This window comes from Pleurodeles waltl, chromosome 10 (assembly GCF_031143425.1).
Source record: "Pleurodeles waltl isolate 20211129_DDA chromosome 10, aPleWal1.hap1.20221129, whole genome shotgun sequence".
Classification (NCBI taxonomy): domain Eukaryota; kingdom Metazoa; phylum Chordata; class Amphibia; order Caudata; family Salamandridae; genus Pleurodeles; species Pleurodeles waltl.
The window spans coordinates 892124412-892149025 of NC_090449.1; the positions used below are offsets into that span (position 1 = coordinate 892124412).

Consider the following 24614-nt stretch of genomic DNA (forward strand, 5'->3'; position numbering starts at 1 on the left):
AAGTGATTTTTTTTTTATTAAGCCTAGCTCTAGGCACAGTTGCACCTGCAAGGTGTAATTTGAGAGCTTACAGTCGGGTAAGATTTTGCAATTAGCAGGTCCAAAAACCTTGCTACCCTTTTTCCTGTCATTATTTGGCAAATGTATGAAATGGACATGAGCAACTTTGCAACCACGGCCTTCTGAAGAGGTCGTAAAATTGGGCCTTGCAGGGATTCTGAGAGGGTGTGAAAGTCAGAAGTTAGGAAGGCGGCGCCAGGTGTGCAACAAAAGTGTCTCATGAGTCAAATATTATCCCTAGATGTTTGTATTTCGATTCAACTGATAACTGGAGCGCTTCTATAAACCATGATCCAGGTGTTTTTATTTTATTGCTGATTTTCACCACTTGTGCCACTTTGTGAAGCTACCTGAAAAAAGTCTAGTGTGGCTGTTACAAAACATTGTGCTGCAGAATGAGAGGTAATTTGTATCCCCAGATATATGTAGCTTTGTTTCAGGGAAATACATTTTAATTAGGCCCAGGTGAAATTTCCATTATACCAGTGTACTCTCACATTATTTTGCATTACGCTTGCTATGCAAAATTTCTGAAATTACGCTTTTATGTCATATCGTGTAAATCTGTGCTGTTCTCTGCAAAAAAGTTTGCAGAAGAGCATGTGAACATCCCAAACGACTACAGCGCAGGCAGCTATTATTTGCCTCACTTGTGTTTTCTTCCTCTTTTGTACCCAAAATGGACACCAGGGGAAGTATTATACATTGTGCCCTTGGGGCACAAAGGGTGTGTACATCCACATGTTGAATCCCCGGGTCATAATCTTATTACAGAAGAGGCCGCAAGTACTTTTGTTCATCCCCTTCTGTAATACTGATCACGCTGGTGCACTGATAGTGCCAACTCTATCATAAGAGGTGTTGTCTCATTTGCATGAGGCCCATTAAAATAAGGGAATCTCTGTTCGTCTATGTTCGATTTGTATTATTATAGACTTAAGTGCAGACGTAAAAAGGCCCTCAGGAGGCTCACTTCTCACTGCACCTCCTGAAGGCAGACCTCTAGAAGGCAGAATAGGGGACCCATGGACCCCCCACAGACATCCCCCTGCAGGCAGGTGCAGTCACTCACTGCACTTGACTACAGGGATATCCTTCTCCCTTCTTTAAAGTGCAGGCAGCAGATAACTTTGAAGCAGCCACTCCATATTTCACTGAATGAACTGCCCTGTTTACCTTTTCACAGTGGCTCTTTCCACACTTTAGCTGCTGCTGCTCACATTGTTCTGGTAAATATCTTTAATACGATAATTTGTTTATCCAAGGAGTGTTAATGTTAGCCCATTAGTAGTGAGATGCTCACATCTGCATGTGAAAGGCTAAGCCCTTGAAGTAGTCACAAATTCTTGTAATCCCACCAATGTCGCCAAATCTGTAAAGTTGGAGTCTTTGCACTTTGTTCAAAAGCTTTTATTTCAGTATTGAATTACAAAGGCTTGCCGAGTCTGCCGTGCGCGCTACGTGTCTCTGCTCTGACCCTCTGCCCACAACGAACTTCGAATCTCCATTCTGGGATACGAACGGAGACACGCAATTAACTACAGGCTCGCACAAGTACAATGGTTTACAATAACTTAAATAACAACATAACACTGTTACAAAACAAAGCCTGACGCAGGGGTGTGTTGGCACCACATCTTTTCAGTTTGTTTATGGCACACTTAACACCAAGACTAGACCAGGTCAATGCACATCCACAGCATTTGGGCCCTTTAAATCAATCTCACCTCTCCTACATGGATGATGAGGTTAACAAAAGCTGGATTTCAAAAATCAGTGCCCAAACTAAAAAATTATATCACTACCAACAAACTGGAAATCAATACAACTAAAACTAAAACAATGACAATCAGGAGCCGACCAGGCTCCCGCTTAGGATATGGTTGGACGGGGCAAAGGTACAGAAGATAAATAGTTACAAGTACTTGGGAGTATACATTGACAACATATGCAATCATCAGAAGCAAATGCAATATGTTAAAAAAGGAAATACACTGGTATTCACCTTCTGCATTCTTGCTAAGAATTAGATGGCTCCCTCATTCAAGCTGCTACCTTTAGTAATAGCAGAAAACTGCTCCTGACTGTGGCTGGTGCAAGTGTTGCTTTGCATGGGAAAAATGCACTCCTCTAGGACAAATTGCAGGTGAATGCACTTAAGCAGGTGTTGAGGCTTCCCAAAAAATCCTCACCGGCGCAAGTCCGCTTGGAATTTGGAATGAGGTGTGGAGAATGTAGACCACCATAAAAAGCTGGTACAAGATGAGATCAAGGAAATAATACTCTCTATTAAACAACTCATTATGATCAGCACTTGAAAGAGATCCACAATCTACTTATCACTGACAAATTCCACAGAGTTATGGAATACAACATTTAGGCAAGTGGTAAATAAAGCTGTCAAAATGCACTTGCACCTGGTTGACAAAAATAGCTTCAGCCGATGTTCACATGCTTGAATGGTGCTCAAATGCTACGAAAGTATGAAGCCAGCTTCGTATCAAAGTCTCACATTTTCGGCTCATCTAAAGAGAAGGTTGATGGCAATCTGTTTTGGCCACTTACCATCACTGGCTGATCAACCGTCTTGAAAATACAGTGGCGCTACATCATGTAGACTTTGTGGATCTAAGAAAAAGGACTTTATACACCTGATTTGCATATTTCCATTTACAAAAGGCGTGTGTTACTTTGTTAAAAAGAGAGCTTCAACGCTGGGGCATATGTATATGTAATGTAGGGCTGCCATATTAAAAATTCTAGATCCTGCTGATCCTCAACTCGACTGAAAGCTAATGAAATATCTATTGTGACATAAAAAAACAAATCTATTACACGTAATTGGGAGAAGAACATTGAGTCATGCTTAATCGGAAACTTGTTATAAAAACTGTACTTCTCAGTTGGCGGTATGATGTTTGCACTATTTAACAAGTGGTCTTTAGTTTTTGCTAATGAAGTTAAATTACTGCTAATCTTTATTAATTATGAGTTGGAGTGGATGTATTTTAGAAATTTTTGTACATCATTTTATGATAAACAATTGCACTGATTCTTTGGGGGAACGATGTTAGTATAAATGCTTTTTTATCATGTGGATCCATTGTTTAACACAAAGTCACACTGATTTTATGTGTATTATTGAGAATGCTAGCTTTCTGTAAGTTACGTTGTTACAATTTTAATTAACCAAAACAAAGAATTTTGACTTTTATTGTTAGTTGCACATCAACTAACATTAATGTTTCCCTCCATTCTAGACAGAAAGCCTATAAGATACCCAAGGGGAGAATGGAACAATATCGCCTGTCATCTCCATACTATCTTGAACCAAAAATCATTCATAAGCATAAATCTCCGGGTTATTATGGAAGAAGTCAACCTTGTTATGCATGCATTTTGGGAAGTATTTAGGGCTATCATTGTATATAACAATGTTGGGGTCAGATTTGTCCTGTGTTTGATACTGTTTATTTGTTTAAATTGGTCTTTATTGGCATGTTTATAAATCATTTTGGAAGGCACGAATGATATACAGTAGTCCCCAACATCGTACACAAAAGTGCATTACTGCTTTTTGTGCAAATATTGACAACAATTTCAGAATGCCTCTGCATACATGTGCATACAAGGGAAACAAAACCTGAACCAGTACTTCCTCCTGGGACATCCCCCATTGCATCACCAGCCTACAGATATAGAAAATACAGGTCCTTTATAATATGGTTGATACCTAAATATAGCTTTTCTTCATACTTTTTAAAACTGTTTTATTGAAAAACTCAAAGAGAATAAAAGTACCTAAAATTCATTAATCGTATAATCTGGGAATAAATTTACACATCTAAAACCTGCCACCATCCTGAGAAGGGTTCAAACAAAACAGGTCTATTCACAGCTTCCTCTGTCATATATCTCAATTGGTAGTTGTCATCTAGACTTCAATTATTCCCCATACACTGGTAAACACGTCCAGCTCACCATCTAAGAAACTACCTACCTATTGGGTTGAGTAGGGTATTTCTAATTGTTTTTATTGTATCAAGTGTTTAGTGTTATCCATGAAATGACAGAGAGCATGCTTATCATCCAGCGCTCTGCTGTTGTCTTTGGATTAACAAGACAAATACTGTCTGGTGAACATAGGTTTCAAAGCTTACCTCAGGAAGGAAACAAGGGCAAATAAGAACAACCACCTATCTCAGTTTGCTAGGCTACCAACACTCGCTTGGTCAAATGTGGAGGATCAGATTTTGGACTGCACAATTGACAACTACCCTGCAAATCAAAAGAAAAGATGTAAATACAGTTGACCAGGTTATCAGCAGGACATTGCTCAATATTTATGTTCTGGAAGCCTAATGTGTGAAGGATGCTGCCCAATGCAGCAAACAAGCTGATCTCTGGGGGTAAAAAACCGTGGTGTTGACAACCACATTGACATTAGTGAATAACCCAATTGTGTGGCTACCAGAATGCTTTACTTTCTTGATATATGTGCTTCAGAGGGAGAGTTTTTGAGTCAGGGCCCAGTGGAGTTTCTAATCCCCGATTTTAAATCTCTAGCCAATATGAATTAGCACTGATTTTTGAAGAAAAACAAGCAGTTACAGCAAAATTGGCTGCACTTAGTTTTAACATTTTATGTAGTAGTAATGACCAAGACCCTTTTACTGAAGCTCCACTCAATACGTTCCCCAACCCTGATTAAGAGCACCCGAGATGATCTGCACTTCTGGGTCTTGCTCCTTGAAAGGCATCGGTTTGTGAAATTTAGCGCTAATGTACCACCCCTTTTAGGAGATTTTGTATTTCTGTGTAATCAATATTCAGGCTTCCCAGTTTCCCCAAGAAAAGTAAGTAGACAAGTCTGGTCTGGCTTGTGTGACAATGATGCAGAAAGCCATAATGCACAGCAACTATTAAACTGCTCTGTCAGTGTGAAATCCTTCAGAAAAAAACATCTTTAGTAAATTTGGGGTAGGAAAAGCCTCTCTGAAAGAAATGTTTCCAGGTACTGTATCAGAGTTAGTCCTAGGGAACAATATCTTCTGAGAGCAATTTGAGATAAACTTCCATTCCTTCTTGGAGCCTGAAGAACAAGCTGTCAAGTTAAAATGCAGAAGCGGGATTCCAGAAGGTCCACACTGCAGAGTCAGCAATCCCTTATAAACAAAGGTAGGTTATCTGTCGCAGGGCAAACATCGGTAACATTTCTCTCCTGAAAATGACAGATGAATCTCAAATCCAGAGATAGTATTAAGCCCCACAGTCACAACTGAATGAGAAAGTACTTTGAGTATGCTTCTACTTGACGATTAACTCTTTATACTGCCCCCTTGTCACCTGAGATGGCAAACTCCTATAGTAATTGAAGTAGCTTTGACTGATGACAAGCTCAATATGATGAAGGCATGTCCAGTGTAATAACCTGAAATATAGCATATAACTATTTTCTGTGTGGTCACGCACCAAAACATATGTAAGGATATCCACTGAAGATAGTAGTTAACCAAGGACACATTCTGAAGTAGTGTTTCCTCAGTTCCTAGCAAGTCATTTACTGCAAGCACTTCACGTTGTATCTGCACTGAACAATCATCCGTGTATATGCGAAAAATAAATTAATTACAATTAATCAGAGTTATAAAATCCAAATATAACGCAAAAAGGAGTGCTTAGTGTCCCCAGTGATCACAAAAAAGAGAAGTGAAAATAGCTAGCTATATGTGTATGTACACAGTAAATACAACTTACTGTGGTCCAAGCTACAAAGCTTAGTTAAATCACATTGCAATAGTCCCCAACCAAGGATACAAACGGCTGCCTGATTAGGAAATGAAAATCCCAGGAGTGAACTTCTTGTTGTATTGATTTTTTTAATGGAATTCTTCTATTGCCACTATTAGGAGAACTTTCTTAAGGTCATTTAGATGCCTATCTGATTTGATATTGAAGTGCTGCTATTTAATGCTGCATTAATGATGAAGGGTGGGTAATTTCTCCCTCATGCCAAACGGCGTTCACTTCAACTCTCCCTCCCATGTTAAGAGATTGGGTGTACACAATTAGCTATATTAAGCCATTATGCCTAACATACCTTTCAATGATAGTAACTAGAGTTCACCACCCTTTTACCCAACATATCAAGGTGTTGCACCATAGAAGGATTTCAAAATAACCTTTCAGCAATGGCAATAATCACAAAGTCCGATTTAGTGTGACCAAGGAGGCAAGCTGGTGAGAAGTCTCAGCCCGTGTATCTTTTTCCAATTCTGGTGATGATCTAAGAGACTAAAGCTGGGGCTTTTATAGTATGTAAGCCATCATCCCATAGGTGGTGCATGACTTTAAAAAACCTGTACTGTCCTACAAAACTAAGCTTTAGAAAATGTACAGGGAACATTTCTTTTAATTGGGAGATTAAAAAATCCAGGTAAAATATCCAATATAGAAGAAAACTTGGAGATCTCATGATGGAGGAAGTTGGGGAGGAGAAGAATCAATGGGTGGTACAACATAGTCTTCCCTGTTGCATAATCATACATTTCATCAAAATGTACTCTTCCACTTCCTCCTCATTATCGTTATCTTCTACATCTTCCTCCTTCATATTGTTCCTGTCCTCCATAGGCTCTACTGTGTCCTCCTCCCCTATATCCTTCCCATGTTCATATTCTCCTTTACATCCTCCATATTCTCCATTCCCTCCACTCTTAGCAAAAAGAGGTAAAGGAGTCACAGTACACACACAGGAGCAGGTGATTCTGCTAATTAAGCAAAATGAATAACACACGGCAGAGTGGTGGACAGAGAGGAGGTTGCTGAAAAGGTGCTGGTGTCGGGAAAACCTTGAGTAATTGGGTCAGGCAACTACAATAAAAATAAATGTAATTTCTAGGTCGAACAGCAAGAGATTTTTTAGCACCTAGACTACTGCAGATCGGACAGAAAAACCTTTGGGAGGTGAGAAAAATGGTAGTGGAAGGTGATTGGGTCGTAGGAACTCTTTTCTTCCTCGTAAAATGTTTGCTCTTCCTTCTCCTCTGGAAGGAAATGAATGAACAATTGGCCATTATTTGAAAAACCCTCAAGAGTAACACCTTTAATCTCCTTGCCCTTTCTCCTGCAGAATCTCTCAGGGTAGTTCTACTGTTGCCTTACTGAAAAAGACATGTAGCATTAAGAAGATTGTTAAGTACAGAGCATAATCCTGATGCTGAAGAAATATAGGTTTTTGGTGAGACTGCTCTGAATGATCCAGTTGTTGGTTTTGCAGTCATCAGGTGGTTGTTGATGGCCATGATCTTCTGGTTTGTGTTTCATACATTTAAGTGTTTTTTCTTACTTCACCTGTAATCTAGTTGATGTAATCTAGTTGGTTACCTCGCGGATGGAATACTGTGATAAGTGGCACAATGAGAAATCATTGTTCGAAATCTGCAGTGCTTTCCCGTTTGCAATCTTCAGTTTGTGAGCCATCTTACTTAGCAAACTAATCTTACATATTTGAATACAATGTATACTCATCGATACACAACACTGGACAGCATACCTGAACAGCCTATTACACCTCCACCAGCCTGTCAGACACCTATGCATTGCCTCATTCTCACTAACCCCCCGCATTCACACAAGCAGAGAAGGAGGTCGCTCATTCTTCTACATTGCACTCAAAACAGGGAAATACCGGCTTCAACACAGAGCATCCTTGTCCCTTCTTGAGTTCTGAAAAAAGCTGAAGACCTCAAGCACCTGGGTACCATCATGGGTGATTAGTACACTATACAAATCGCCATAACATAACCCATAACATACAGAACACTCTTCTTAATTTTGCTTGTAGAAGTTCTATTAATAATGTGTTGTACCTGCTTACTGGTAAAAGGGTAACATTTATTGGGACCGATAGAATTATGACAATGAATAAAACTGAGATAGGATTTACTGAGACACTTTCAACTTACCAGCACCAAATGGTATATAGGCAAACTTGTCTCCTGCTGCAGGGTTATCTTGAAGGTAGCGGTCAGGACTGAAGTCTAAATTTTCCAACCATGTGTCTCGAAGCCTGTGGTTTACTGTGGGTGAGACGCACACCTGGTGCCCAGGGGGAATGGTGTAACCAGCAACGGTCTAAACATAAAGAAAGCACTTTGTAAATTCAGGTAGGCAAAGGTGTTGTTTTCTGTACTCCCTAATATTGGTGATTTATGAGCTTGCGTATATTAGCTACAGATATTAAAGATTGCAATGACCACTAGTGAGTACTTTATAAAATAAAGTGAGATGCTAAATCCCCTTTTCTGCTTCATTTTGTTTTATGTCAGGTAATTGGTAAGTGTCAATTTAAGCATAGTGGTCTGTAGAGACAAGTCCACAGAAGGAAGGATTACAGAAATGTAATTCTGTATATATGATATTTTTAAATGTCTCAAAATGTATACACAGCTTGCTTGTGGTGAAAGGTTTTGAAGAGCTGGGTATTACAATTTGCTAAACTGTAGCATGCCTTAAACAGGGCTGTGGCTTTTTTCATGCCCCCTATATGCAGATGCAAATTATTGGGCCAGTACACTTTTTTTTTTTTTACAAGTAATCTGCTTACAACTGCGAAAGACTTATAACTTGGAAAAGAAACCACAAACAGCAGGTGGTATCTTTCAGCAGTTCACAAACCACTGTGAGATGCTGAACCAGTTGTAAGCTGTTTGTGCCATGACTACTCTCATTGAAGTACCTCACACCAGCTCAGAGTAAAATTTGAAGCTAGGGACGAATGGGCGAACTGAACACACAAAATATTTGAGCAATTATCTGAAATGTTTCACAAGGCAGCTGATTTTGGTGTTTTTCCAAACCAAATTACACAGCACATTCAGATTTACAAAAGAGCAAATTTCTACATAATGTTTCACCCACACCTTATCTTCAGAAGCCCGTAGAAGGGGAAAGCAAGTGGTGGAAAATGTGTACCTTCAAATATTTGACCTGTATGAGGAACTCTCCACATGTGAAGCATGGCTTGAATCTCCACATTTAATAATAGTGGAAATTGCAACATATCCCAATTTAATATAACTTCCCAAATTTCACACTGCTGGTTAAGGAAAAAATATAAGATAAAAATCAACATTTTGTCAAAGATAGATAACTTTTTAGTTACACACTCAACAAGGATATCTTAATTAAGCAAGCAGCAAGTAGAGACATTTCCCATCATTCACTTTTTTCCCACTTTGTGTATAACTAATAAACGTCGACCGGACAAGTTGGACTTTCCCTAACATAGAGGGGCATATTTATACTCCGTTTGCGCCGAATTTGCGTCGTTTTTTTCGGCGCAAATTCGACGCAAAACTAACTCAATATTTATACTTTGGCGTTAGACGCGTCTAGCGCCAAAGTTCATAGAGTTAGCCTCATTTTTTTGCGTGAACACCTTCCTTGCGTTAATGATATGCAAGGTAGGCGTTCCCGTCTTAAAAAATGACTGCGATGCATATGCGTCGTACTTATACTCCCGGGCAAAAATGACGCCCGGGAGTGGGCGGGTCTAAAAAACCTGCATTTGCGCTGGATTTTAGCGCCTGGGTCAGGGCAGGCGTTAAGGGACCTGTGGGCTCAGAATGAGCCCAGAGGTGCCCTCCCCTGCCCCCAGGGACACCCCCTGCCACCCTTGCCCACCCCAGGAGGACACCCAAGGATGGAGGGACCCACCCCAGGGACATTAAGGTAAGTCCAGGTAAGTATTTTTTTTTAAAAAAAATTGTGGCATAGGGGGGCCTGATTTGTGCCCCCCTACATGCCACTATGCCCAATGACCATGCCCAGGGGACAGAAGTCCCCTGGGCATGGCCATTGGGCAAGGGGGCATGACTCCTGTCTTTGCTAAGACAGGAGTCATTTCAATGGGGGATGGGCGTTGTAAAAAAATGGCGCAAATCGGGTTGTGCCGATTTTTTTGCCTCAGCCTGACTTGCACCATTTGTGGACGCCCATACGCCATTTTCCCCCTACGCTGGCGCTGCCTGGTGTATGTCGTTTTTTTCAACGCACACCAGACAGCGCCGGCGGCTAACGCCGGCTAACGTCATTGAATAAATACGGCGCCCGCATGGCGCTTCAGAATGGCGTTAGCCGGCGCTAATTTTTTTGGCGCAAAACTGCGTTAGCGCAGTTTTGCGTCAAAAAGTATAAATATGGCCCAAAATATCTTTATATCTTTGTCAGTTTTCTGCAGTTAAGGGAAGCAGAATTATTTTAAGTGAGCAATGGGTCTGCAGGGATGTTTTAATGGGTTGGACACATTTAAGGATTATTTGAGAGGTTTAGCAATTATATTCAGTACGAAAGGATGATACAGGCTACACCTCCAACCTTTCTAGATAGGCATGGTTTTTTAAATCGGCATGGAGCTTCAGTAGATTTACCTCCTGATGGAAATGTATCTCAATAAAGTATCACCAAAGAATAAAAAGCAATATGAGGTGGTAGTACAGTGGAACTGGGTCCTACAGGTTTCACCTATTTGAAGCAGGTAAAAGGTGTGCAGGTCTACTGGCTTTGCATTTATTAGAGTATTTAGTTAAGAGCAGTATCAAGTTACAGCAGCTGCAAGAATTGGTCACTGATATAGTTGATAAAGGCCCCTTAGGGCTCCACCGCTCTACAATGTCTTAAATATGTAGTTACTGGTGGTCATTTCTAAGACCGTTTTCAGGTGGTAATTTGATTGTGTTTATGGTGCCTTAAACAGTAGTTTGACATTGCTGTACTCATAAAAAGGTTTACAAATTGACGTATGAGGATTTCAACTCCTTTGAGAACACTGCATTTGTTTTGATTGAAAGTTAGCTGGAAAAGCACAAGCTCACCTGTGGAGTTCTTGCCATTCTCATCATAGTCATTATGGGCGGTCTAAGCCGTAGCGTTTCCTTCAGGCACCGATCGAGTACGTTCATATCCTTCAGCTACAAGCAAGTTTGAAAATATCAGTTAGTTTTTCTTCTTTAATAATATGTCTGAGAGAACAACAGGTTAATATTGCCTAGTTTTCAAACTTTGTTCTGTTATTTGTAATTTCACATTCAATATTAAGCTTAATTGAGAAGCAGACTCAAGCCTTCAGAAGCTTTTCATTACCAGATCCATCAGACAACATAGGACTTCGCAGAAAGCAACGAGGGGAGAGGTGGATAAAAGGTGGATGAATAGAGCTCTCTGAAAAGTGACAAAGACGATTGTCTGTGTTTCAAGCACTGTGGGACCCAAAGTATCCTCTACACCAGAAACCATATTTCACATGATACTATAAGGATTCAAAGTTAACTGTGAGGCAGTGAGACAAATACAACAATAAATACGCAAACGTAAACAAAATGCAGTGAAAACAACAATTGACACTGAATTGAAAAATGCGTTTCTTTAGCTAAGGCACATGCCCCCAGTATTAAAAGCAAGCCACCAACAGGTAAGAAAAAAAATCTTTCATCTTAGATCTCCCCCGTTTACTGGGGTGCATAGCACAACGAGGCAGGAACACAAAACCCACCCGTGGTCAACCTTGCCCAAGGTGAACTGGTGCTGCCTGGACCTCTTACAAGACCTACTACATAGGATGGCACAAAGGATTGAAAGAGCAGTTCAACTGAGGAAATCTGGATCAGATCCATGCCAGTGGAGAATGCCATGCAGTGACTGGACCAAAACAAATCCCAGAAACATAGTTAAAGGTTCTTTTGCACAAAGATGAATTCCAGCAACAAAATCATTTCAAGGACTGAGAAACTGAGTACGTATTACAATAGGAAGCAAATATAGAAGTCAAAAAACACATTGAATAACAATACTGGGTGTCTCACCTGTTCCATTGAGGAAGAACATGAAAACTGTTCTACGAGAATTCCTGCATATGGAGTTCATGGGGCATACTCCCCCACACTCTATACACATCCACATATGCACAGAATAACTAGATTACCATCCACTTTTAGAGTCAAAGCAGCATATGTGACACAACAATAAATATGCACCTTAAGAACATCAAAATACACACAGATAACTTGCACCACCCAACTATGGAAAAAAAATAACTCCAGTTAACATCAAGCAAAGCCAATAGGTTTGACACTTGCACTTGAGCACTCACAAAAACAATACAATATGTGTGCTGCAGTGCATAACAAACAAAGAATAGTTTTGCTTTTTATACAATTCCTGTGGGCCTCCGATGACCACGGTTTACTAAAAAGCAAACAGTGATGAAATAGTTCACACTTTGGATAAAAAAGCGCTTCAGTTGTAATGTCACTGCATTATTTTATTTGGAAAGAGTTTTGCTTGAATAAGGAATGATGTGTGGGTATAGTTTTACCTAATGTTTCTTGGATCAGAGGAGGACTTGGTGACTGTATGAACATTAATGTAGGTTGGTATTTAAGCTCACTCAGAGATACTAATTAAAAGTCTGGTTCAACACATTAGAATTTGTCAATGCACGTTATCTTGCAAGGAGAAGCTTCCATATTTTTTTAGCAGAAACCCAACAAACCTGATCATAGGATAATGCAGGCAAGTCTTCCCCACGGACAGCTTTCTGTTCTGCGTAGCACTTTTCCTGTATGGATTTGTCTCTCGCCATGAAGAAACCCATCCATGCACTTGTGGTGGAGGAGGTATGTTGTCCAGCTAGCAGTAGCCCAATAAGCATACCAGCAATCTCGTCATCTGACAGAGGGTGTCCATCCCTAAATCAGGAAACAAGTGGTATTATTTAGAAAGTGCCATTAGTACTCTGTCAGGTAAACATTTTAAGTGCAGATTTGTCCCCAGAGGAATATGATGTGAGGAGGAGGATCACCATGGTATCTACATAGAGCAGGACAGTATTTGGTGAAGAGGTGACAATTGTAGTCAGTGCACAGCAAAATCACGAATGCTTTATCTTAACCCTGGTCTCTCAGCTAAAGTACTAAGGAGAAGAGTTGGAAATCATGTATGCGTTCACCAAGTAGGGCGCAATCACTTAGCACTTTTCTCCTTTGTCAGTTTTCAGTTATTTTAAGAAATTATATTGACTTATCACTCTTAAAACAGACGATAACTTTTGTCCATTCTCCCCATTTTCAATGGGGGAACAGAGTCACACCACCTTTTCTAAGTATTATGGGGCCAGATGTATCAAGCAATTTTGCATTCGCAAACAGTGCGAATCGCAAAATTCGGCCGTTTGCGAATGCAAAAATGCCTTTCAAGATGTATGAAAGGCATTCGCTGTGCAATTTTAAGGAATCGCTAAAATAGCAACTTCTTACAATTGCGACCCCATTTAGAGAATCGCAATTGCTTCTAGAGAGCCCGGAGTATTAAAGACTGAGGCAGCCCTCTAGGGTTCGAGCCAGTGAAAATGCTAGCGGCCCACTGATGACAGCAGCGAACAATTAATTCATGTCACTGGTCGTTTAGAGCAGCCACACAGGCAGTACATGAGCCATGTGTAGTGAAGAACAACAGAGGTATTAAATAAGGTGTGTTGCTTGGGGGATTTCCTCTATTCATCCAAGTGTAATGTTTTTGCAAACTTATTCAAACGCTTTCCAGCGCATTATACCACCCCAAGCACTCAAGCAAATAATGAAGCCAACATTGTCAAAAGTGTAAGTGACCCCCCAAGCCCGTGCCAAGGGATGCCCCCTCGTACGGAGTCAGTTCCCCCAGAAACTCTGGCCTGCATTGAGACTCGGTCTCATGGTGGTGATGGAATCTGGGAAGAATCCAAGTTCTCTCTTTTGCAGCAAAGACTGAATGTCAACCAGACTTGTGAATGATTCCCTAGCGCTGTCTGCTCGCCTTAAAGCATGTCATGGGCCTGAGAGGTGCGAACTAATGTCGCCCGCCAACTAAACCAATTCTGAGGCATGGTGTTTGTATTAGTGGACAGCATGACAGCAGCATCCGGATTGCATAGGGCACACTACGGCCAAATGTCTAAGGGGCATATTTGTGGGAGGCTTGCGTAACTTTTAGTGAAGCAACGGCGGTGCAAACCTTTCAACCAAATCTATGAGGTCACGCAAAGCTATATTGCATGCCTTTGAATGGCCTCATAGTTATGGAGTAAAGCAAGGCAGCACAAATCGCTGCGTTGTCTTACTCTGTGTTAGGGAGGTGTTCCATGGTTGTTGCAGTGGGTGTTCCCACAAAATACCCATGCATTTTGATGCATTCTCAGATTTACAGGGCCATGTAAACCCGGGGATTCTTCCAAATGTATGCCTCCCACGAGATGCAATGGGAAATCTCGTACTTCTCGTTTTTTTAACTATTTCTAGGTGTTATGTGTTCTGCAGCACTCATAGAAAGAGAAAAGAGCCTTCCAGGATTGCACAAATTGCTGGGTTGTCTTACTCTGTGTTAGGGAGGTGTTCCACTGTTGTTGCAGTGGGTGTTCCCACACAATACCCATGGATTTTGATGCATTCCCAGATTTACAGGGCCATGTAAACCCGGGGATGCTTCACAATTTACGCCTCCCAGGAGATGCAATGGGAAATCTTGTACTTCTCCTTGTTTTTTTTTTTTACTACTGTTAGGTGTGATGTTTTCTGCAGCACTCATAGAAAGAGGAAAGAGCCTTCCGGGATTGTTTTTGTGCAGGAAGGTGTCACTTCATGCAGAAAAACAATCCTGCATGCAGCGCAGGCACCCTTGTACCACGGTGCAAATGGCACCAGCGCGGGGTAAAAAGGACAGGAATGCGCTGTATGCCACATATGCTGTGAATTCCGGTCCTTTCACTTTGCTGCTTTGCTTCAAATCCCCCATAAATGAAAGAATGAAAAGTAGGATTAAGAAATGAAAAGGCAGGTTTTCAACTGTTTATTAAAAGAGCTTTCATGTGCTACTTGGTAAAGCTCGACCAGCAGGCTATTCCAGGCTTGCAGGTTCAGGAGGGAAAAAGATCTAGCTCTCATTTTTGCTCCCTTTACCCTGGGAACTTTGGCAAAGTGACCAGAGGGTGACCGCAGGGCTCTAGGTGGAGAGTAGAATTGAGTCGAGGAGGACAAGGGCATGTCTGCTGAAGAGTTCCGAGCATGAGAGTTAAGGTTCTGAACAGAATGCTTTTTTTTTGACAGGTACCCAACTGTAGATTCTTCAAGAGGGCCATCATCGACATTCGCCTAGGTAAATGAAATACCAAGGGAGCTACTGCATTCTGAAAAGTCTGAATTTTCTTCAGCAGGTATTGAGGGAGACCTGCAAAAATGACATTAGCATAATCCGACCTGACACTACTGGGCAAGAAGCACAGTAGTCCTAAGAGGAAGGGAGAGAAATTGTAAACATTTTTTGGCCACTCGCATCAAGCCGAAGCTGGACCTCAGTCTCTTGTAGACGGACCAAGTTTGAGAGTAAGGTGCATGAAGTCAAACATTTCAGAAGCCAAAGTGACAACTTTGTCAGAGCTGAATTATATGATGCACAGGATTCTCTTTATCTGCTACTCCAGATCATCCTTTATGGCATCCCTTTGTATGAGACATGGGCTGGCAGAAGTTGGTGAGTCTGTCTAGTCAAGGATCAAACTTTAAGACTCTGGTCCCTTTGGGCATCATGAATTAGTGGTTTATTGTGTATTAGTCCTGTCCGCCAAGTTGTATGAAGCCTAGAGTCCATATAAGTTGGGTTCATTTATCTGGTTGCACAGTTTTGGGGTATTGTGTTTTCTACTATTGCTAATGGTCACTGAGATTTGAAGACATTGCCCAAATCTGTTATTTTTCTCTGATATGAGCAACCACCAATGGGATCACCTTGGTTGAAAGATGGATATATATATCTCTATATGTGTTAAGCACCAGAAACACCCCGTTTTCTCTCAAAAGTAGCACCGCAATGCCTCCCCTTGTTCATTGAGTTGTCTTTCAAAATTTAGAATGTTTCCCTTAAAGCACTAATAGGAAACATTGAGAAAATGACTGATGTCTACTTCTCTGATCTGATTAAATCAACTCTTGTAGGAAACAAAGGCTTGTAGGTGAGCACCAAACAGGAGGGGAGTCAAAAGACTTCATTTCAGAAAAACAAGAAATGTAAGTGCCTAATTGAGGTGAGGCATCCCCTTTGAAGCCCTCACCCTTAAATGCTTCCTCTGATATGGGAAGCAAGATGGCACCTTCACTTTGGACATGTTTGAACTGGTCACTTATTTTCTTTCATCAGAGTTTAAGGCTTCAGATCTTTATGAACTTCTCAGCTGCATGCCTCATCTTTACTTGAAAGATATAAAAGTAAATTACTTTCTTATGCAGTTACCATCATTTCTTATAAGTTACCATAGTATTCGAAGAAAGGAAATAGTGTAATGCATATATTGTTTGACTTGGAAAAGTAAAAGTAAAACAGTGAATAAAGTGGCATACATCCAACAAAAAGGATGACACTAAGTGGAGAAAGATGGTGAACACTTGCATGGAGTAGGATTACATAATACTGTCAAGATATGTATAGATTTTAAAATAAAAGGGTTCCAGAGACCTTCCTCAACTGCAAATGCCAGCTAGCTGTAGGGATTCACTCTAGGTCTTTTGATGCCATTATTGTCTAAACAAAAGAGCTGCCTTTAACATCATTAAAGGACCAAAAAAAAGTTTGCTTCCAAAATCCTTGCCTGATAAAAGGTAATAAAGTAAGCGTGCACATATATTTTCCCAGGAAGGAAAACTGTAACCTTGGTGTAGCTACAACAAATATTCACACAGTATACTGTGTTGCATGTGATGAAAACCAGGTAGACTAATAATTAGATAACAACTAAATTCCTTCTTAAGGCTAGGAAATCAAAGAAGCCTTGCAGAACTCTAGACCAGCAGAGTTTTCAAAAATGTCAACCATGAACAAATCAGGAAATGCATTAAAATAGGTCACCAGGCGGTCAAGACTATGGCAGAGACTGACTTTTAGGAACACGTTTTAATATAATATAGAGAAAGAATTGCGAGGGTCAAAAATAAAAATATATTTTAACACATCTATTGTCTAAGTACAACTGGGCTAACACAATAAAAAAAATATATTTGTGCCCCTCGCAATTCTTTCTGTGTTTGAAATACTGATGCTGTGTTCCTGTGGCGGAAGGCAGGCACATCCTGAGGGAGCATTTGTTGCCAGTCAACGTGAATCTGCCCATTATTTGAATTTAGCTTCTAATATAACTCAATACATTGTTGCTTTTAAAAATTCTATACCAATAAATAATAGCAACTATTAGTTTGTTCTTTTTTATTAAAGTGACATGAACAATCAAGCTGTCTGCTTCTAGTTACTAGTTTCAGAATACTGTTCCTCAAGCACAATATTAATTTCTCACAATCACTGTGCAATAATTCAACTTCTAAAGATACTTTTTCACCTACTTGTAAGTGGCATCAAGCAATGTCTGAAGCATGTCATCTTCCCTTTTTCCAGACTGCTTCCGTTCCCGTATAACCTCATAGAAGATATTTTTGATTTCTCGGTGTGCCCTGTCTCTTTTTCTGATTTCCAGAAAACAAATTAAAATATACATAAGTACATTTGCAATTACCTGATTTTGCAATATATACAAAATGTACAGATGTACGAGCTATGCTTTAAACTGGATATGTCAATGAGACGTGGTAAAGTAGAGAGAAAAACCTAAAATAATGCAGAAAAGAGGACTTTTTTAATTAGTTTGTGATTTGAAACACTACATGATGAAGCACTCATGGTAGGAGTAGTAGATCCATTACTTTAAATGAAAAAAAGGTTCAGCAGCCAGTTTGTCATCAGATGTTGGAGCATGGCTCCATAGTGGCTAATGGCAAGCAAGAGGTGTTAGGCAGAAATTGGTTTGTGGACATATTAGTACAATCAGGAACACTACAGCATGGTTCACATACACAAAGTGGTCCTTTTGCAAGCCTGAAAGATATTGGGACTACAGACGAATAGATACATTCTCATGGTAGCAATATAATCTAAAGCCATGTGAAAAAAAATATATAATTCCTATGCTTCAATTTGCTAGTTTCAACTGTGAGAAACTCTATAAGCAGGTATTGGAGCTGGGGAAAAAACCTTAAAATGGTTACCACCAGAATGACCTAAGTGGTCACTATAAAATCTTGGCGTACCATCAAAGGCGTACCTTTGAACTGTGACCAAGTGGGTCTGCTACAGGAAAATAAATGTGAGTAATCCCCTGTTCAGTGTCCTCTTGTTTAGCTTTTCAAGTTCTAAGGGAGGAGACATTTATTATTGAAATGGTTAGCAAGCATGGACTCCTTCCTACCTCGAGACTGAGTTGGGAAAACAACTTTGTGCTATCAGAAGCAGGAAAGGAAGGGCAGGGAAGACAGACCATGCTAAAATCAAGGGGTGTGTTCGTAACTACAGGAGGAGATACAAAGTGACATACTTGGTGGCTTCATGTTTATGGGTACCTATAGACTTCCCCAGGTTCTTGGATTCTAAAACAAATGGTTATGTGAAGTCTGATGGTGTTTTTTGTATGGAATTGCATTTTACAGACTTCTCCAGTCAGTTTATTTATTGCTGTGACTTAATGTTGGCATTAAACGAGAGCAAAACGGGGGTATGAAAGAGTTGCTGTAGAGTTCAACTAAACCATAAATCTCAAGAAGGGACAATGACAGTCACTTGTAAGTTGCATGAGTTTTAGACCAAACTGAATATACAATCATACCTGTCAACAACCAAGCTCAATTGACCAAGTATATTATCCTGGAAGCTAGGTGGGGGTCGGATCTGATATTATCCCTGATAATAGGCATATCTGAATCTTTCTAAGTAAAAACCTGGTACAACAAAAAAAATCTCCATTACATCAATTTGTTTTTTTTCACACAGTTTGAGGCCTAATTTTCAAACATCTTATGACACAGTTGTGTAAAACTGCAGTCTGCGGAGGAGGATTTGAGATACTGTTTGCTGTTCTTAGAGAATGTATTAAGGATGCTGATTCTGTTTACGCCACCCATCACACATATATTCAGAGGGAAGAAGATTTCTAGTCTAGATTCAGAATCAAATCAACAAGAAGAGTCAGAGCATCAGGTATTTTGCAATGACCACTCTTCACCCAGCAGACTTAACATTTTTATACAGTATTAGCGTGTACCTAGTTATGCTGTGATTGTCTAAAGCATGGGTACTCACAAATATTTTCCCAGGGGCCGCACTGTTTGGTCTATGTGACTGAGGGCCGCATTGCTGCCAGCATGGTGGGGGCTGGAGGGCTGGGGGTAGGGCTGGGTGGGGTAGTGGTAAAGTGTGTATAGAGGAAGTGAAGCATATACATCTAGGGTCTGAACTGCCTAATGTGAATCCAGAAACATGGGTATAAATCCCGGCTTCTCTACTTAACCATAATGTGTGATCCTAGGCAAATGTTTTATTTCACTTTACCTCTTTTTTTCCTTTTTCTTCATCACACATATAAGAACCTTGAAGTGTGTCTTCAGGATGTATGTTGTATAAAACCTTCTGTGTATTATTTAATAAACTATAATGTTGTTCATGGTTTATAGAAACCTAGCTCTCCCAAAGAGTTCACATAACAACTGACTTGCCTTTTAGTTCACAATTCACATTGTTGTTAGGGTGTGTAGGATGGAAGGGGATGAAAGTTTCTAACTTCATTTTTGAAAACTATCACTTTAAAAAATACTTCTTAATGCACTGATATAATATGTTCTGCAGGTTATTTAAAGGTACTGTTTGAATTTAACACAGATCATACTTTTATATTTTTGCTGCAAGATGTCTTTAATAATGAAGGTGTTTTTAAAGTTAAGAGTTCCAGAACACCCTAGTTACTCCTTTCTTTAACTTCAATTCGACTCCAAATAAATACTTGTTCGTTTATTCAACAATTTTTAGTGCCAGTGCTGAGTCGAACAAACAGCAGCACAGTGCTGCGCCCGCGGGCCGTACTTTGAGTATCACTGGTCTAAAGGGACAGAACATGATCAGCACATTTCTTTTTAAACTTCGATAATTGCATGATTTGCAGTATTAGGCCCAAAAGTAGCATGGACTCGTAAAACATTTGGAACTGCTGAAGCCGGGTGCGAGGTAGATGTATTCTTGCATACTGTGCAAAAGCTCCAGGATCCCATTCTAGACACTATTTGTAATAGGAGAGCTTGCAAAGATGACAGTAATAAAACAGCATTGGTGCCCTAGGGTAACTATAACTTCTATTTCCTAACTATAACATCCTTGTAACCTTTGTTTTTTCAGTGAATTAAAAAATATATCATATCTATATACAAACACATGCATGCATGCAGTCCCAAGATGAATGTTGTGCACTCATACAGTGTGTTGATTCAATGATTTATTATGCCATATAGACAAAAAAGAAACAAAAACAAATGCGTTTCAGCACTCGGCCTTCGTCAGTGTGGCACTTTTTTTGACATAATAAATCTTTGAATCAACACACTCTCTGAGTGTGCGACATTCATCTTGAGACTGCATGCATATATTGCGAGTCCACTCTCACGAGTAGTGGCAACCTCTACATTGGTGAGCAGCAGCATGGTGGAATTGGTGGCAAACACAGCTAAATTAAGCATAAGTTAAATATACAGAATGTTTACATAGTAAGGACATTTTAATTGGTCTTTTATATATGGATATTTATTTAAAAGCAAGAATTCAGGCCACTTACTTCTACCTATTAGATGACACAGCAAGACACCAGCTCCTGTTTACCATAGAGCACTATGTAAATTAAATAAGGGGAAAGGGTCCCATTGGTTGTCATACACAAGCTCCTATGCTCATTGGTAAAAGGTAATGCGGAAGATGGCTGCTGCACTCAGATATAGAAAATGTTACCCTGACCTGTTGCAATTGATGCAGACCATTTTTTTCTGTTATCCTTTGACAGCTAACACACAACAGTGAATTTTCCACATTTCCAGGAAAGATGCATACATACATACATGTATCCATCTACACTCAGCATATGCTTTTAGCACAGTAAAATGAAGTGCTATTGTATTCTGACAAGACATGCTGTTTACATAAAATACAAGTAGTAGCATGCACAATATTGAACTATCTTTTTACATTTAAGGTTAGGTACATATGCTTTAATCATTCTCAGTATTGCAGTGGTCTGCATACTTGAACATCAGGAATAGTTACTATAAATTTCATTGGTTATGTGAGGGCTTGAATTCCTGGGAGTAGTGATGCCTGTAGTAGCAAGGTATGATCTCAATGAACCGTGTATGTCTTTCAGTCTGCTTTAATAGGTAGGTTGGAGGACTAAGTCATCACAATAGGCCTCATTATTTATGGATCATAGGTGGAGGACCACACATCCATGCCATCGCAATTCTATGCTTAGCGAGGAGCAACAGCATAGCAGTTGATTTATTTATTTTTTCTCTGTGGAGGGAGAATCAACCCACCTTTCTTAGCAGAGCTTCCATGAGGGGCATACTGATTTGATGGCCAGTGTTATTACAGAAAGAAGAAATGTGTTCAGTGGAATTATATACATACAGGCAAAGAGGATGATTCAGGGTTTGGGAGTGTGAGACTAGCCCCACAGTTTTGAAATCAGTTACCCAAGGGACTACCTCCTATGTATTCCCATATACAAACTATATTTATTACTGCCATCTAATCTTTTACTTCTGCATTCTGCCCTATGTTAGGGATAAAAGAAATGGGATTCCTGGTTCGTATCAAACATATGGGCACACCAATATTAAAACAAACAACCTTATATATTTTCAATATTTCAAACTATGCTGAAACATTTACATCTGTCCCCCGTGTTGGTTTTGCCATATCATGTGTAGTGTTGAATTCATCGGGGTTTAATGGTGGAGCAGGGTTTTAAAAACAGTGCGAGAGGCAAACTGTGTCCCTCCAGCCCCAACGTTTTCATCTGTATGAACAATTCTCTTGCGGGGTGAGAAAAAAATGCCGTGGAACACACATGTGGTCAGTCCACTTTAGAATTTCACAATAGTTAAATCTGATTTTACCTGAAGCTGGGCAAAGGGAGCCAACCTGGCAGGAGCCAAGCCGCGTGAGAAAACCCTCCATCTAGATCAGCATAGAGTTGAGCCACCTTCTCATTAAGCTGCTTTCGGATTTCTTTTCCATGCAAACATCGGCTTGCTGTTAAGATGATTAGTTCGGAAAGAGCTTCAAACAGGTCTGGGGGAAAAGAGCAATTGCATTCGCCTGTGACTTACTGGAATACCATGGAGATTTCGCCCATTTCTCAGTGGTCACTTAGCTTGATTTTTGCATCACTTTTTTATGGAATCGAAAGGAGTCACTTAAAAACATAAATAGCTTTTCCAAAAACTTGGCGACACCTTGATGGAGATTATACATTTTTTATATATTATATAGACTTACTTTCCTCTCCGCTGTCTCCCCACCGTCTGAAATATTCTATTGTTTCTTCTTCGATAAGGGGCACATGATTTTTAAACTGGGCAATATTGAGTCCAGTCTTCAGCATTTTCTTTTGCTCCAAAAATATCTGAAAACATTAGACAACATGAGACTATCCAAAGGTAAAACAATGCCTTCAAATTTTAAGCAATCATTAATTTACTACAAAAAACCTTTAATGTTCACTCTTCAGTTCAGGTATTTACTGCATACTTGACAGAATGCATTAAATTTTATAGAAAATGTAAGACCTCTCATAGGGCCTGTTGTTCAAACGGAAAATGCGACTCACAAAGATGGTGATTTTTTTGGGAGGGAAATTGCTAACAGTCAACTGCAAACCTGTATATAGAAAGGCTTGCTGCAAACAATTTGTAAAAAAAATAAAAAAAATACACACATTGCAATTCGTACTTGGCAAATTGAGCAATACATGGAATGACGGACCTTAAAAACTAGAGACCAGTGCAGTGAGTGAGACATAGATCACAGAAGGCATAACTGCACAGCAGCGACCAACATTTATGAGCTTTCAAATGCACTTGCTCAACTACACAAAAGCACAGGTTAAGTGCTGCAAATGGAAAATTACCTTAAGGGCACAACCTGAATGCTTCTTAAAATTCAATTTTAAAGATGAAGTTGAGCTTAAGACATACAAAAGACAATCATCACAGTATACTTTAAATGTTTTAATATTAGTTTATGAAAGAAATAGGAGAAAACGCTTGACTAGTGAGGAGGAACACTGGAAGAGTGCACTGAGACATGTCTACGTTTAGGTGCCCCTTCACAAAGTGCATGTAGTATGTTAAATAGTACTACAACAGTGATACTCATGTACTACAAATTGCTATTCACAAACCTACATGAACTTAGGTACTGGTTTCATTTAATATTTTGGACATATGCCTGACAGAATTTTTACTGTCTCAATGTTTAAAATTATTTTTGTTTATTACAATTTATTTAATAGCAGTGATTCCTGCCCAATTACATATCTATGACAAATGAGTTTCACATTAATGTTTGTTTCATGATAAAGTAGAATGAGGGAGTGCCCCTCTGGGTCATAGGAGAGGCCCTGGACCCCTCGTTTTCAAGAACAGACCTAGGCCTGTTATGTTATGTGTATTTGTAAAGCACAATATCATCCCCAAAAGGTATCCTGGCATTGAGTAGGTATGCGCCTAGCCCTGCCTACAGAAGGTTGATTAAAGGCCAGGTCTTCAACTTCTTGCTAAATTCAAGACATAATGCTTGGTAAAGCAACACAAAACATAAAGGTTGCTCTGAAGTGGAGCATAAGGCCTATCCACACTTTAGGAGTGATAAAAGAGAACGCCCGTCCTCATGATTTGGGTCCATTGAGTGGAGGTGTCTGGGTGGTTGGTGGAAGGATATAAGAATATTAAGGTAGGTGGGGCCTAAGATGTGTAGTGCCTCGAAAGTCTGTGTGAGGGTTTGAAATGACACATTGAGCACATTTGGAGATCGGGCACCAGTGGAGCTCCCTAAAGTGTGATGTGGTATTATGTGAGTTCTGTGTGGGTGGTCGAGGATGAGTCTATCTGCCAAGTTCTGGATGCTTTGTAGTCTTCAAGTGAGGTGCTTGGTGATCCGTGTATAGAGGGTGTTGTGAAAGACAGTTTTTCTAGTGTTGCTTGGGAACCATTTGAAGATCTTCCACAGTATCTTCCGGGTGTGGGAGCAGAATGCACTAATGCCGTAGACGTGTGCAGTCACGTCCAGTTTTCTGTTGATGAATGCTGACTTAACTGGCATGGGTGCTGGGTGTGGGTCCGAGTTCGGCCAACCAGCAGTTGTGAAATGTTCTTGCCGAAGATCACTACTTCTGTGTTGTCTTGTCTGTTGAGCTTGAGACAGCTGGCTTTCATCCAGTTACCGACTTCGGTCATGCAGGCGGTGAACTTGTTTCTTGTATTGGGCGTCTTGTCCAAGGGGGGACAGTATGAGTTGAATGTCATCATTATAGGAGAGGATGTTGTATATGTGAATGATTTTGCTCAGAGAAATCATGTATGCTTGAAGCACTCCAAAGTTGAGTTAGCGGG

The 24614-nt window shown here is 40.1% G+C and overlaps 1 protein-coding gene across 1 annotated transcript in view; it reads right to left on the minus strand.

The window, feature by feature from the left end:
• CYP51A1 (cytochrome P450 family 51 subfamily A member 1) overlaps nt 1-24614 on the minus strand; it is a 48133-nt gene that overhangs the window by 3448 nt on the left and 20071 nt on the right. Inside the window, exons 4-9 of the mRNA XM_069211627.1 lie at nt 22501-22627; nt 22119-22293; nt 17478-17597; nt 12614-12809; nt 10938-11033; nt 8028-8196 (exon numbers count right to left, since the gene is read on the minus strand). Coding sequence (XP_069067728.1) covers nt 8028-8196; nt 10938-11033; nt 12614-12809; nt 17478-17597; nt 22119-22293; nt 22501-22627 — 883 coding nt within the window. The remainder of the gene's footprint in view (nt 1-8027; nt 8197-10937; nt 11034-12613; nt 12810-17477; nt 17598-22118; nt 22294-22500; nt 22628-24614) is intronic.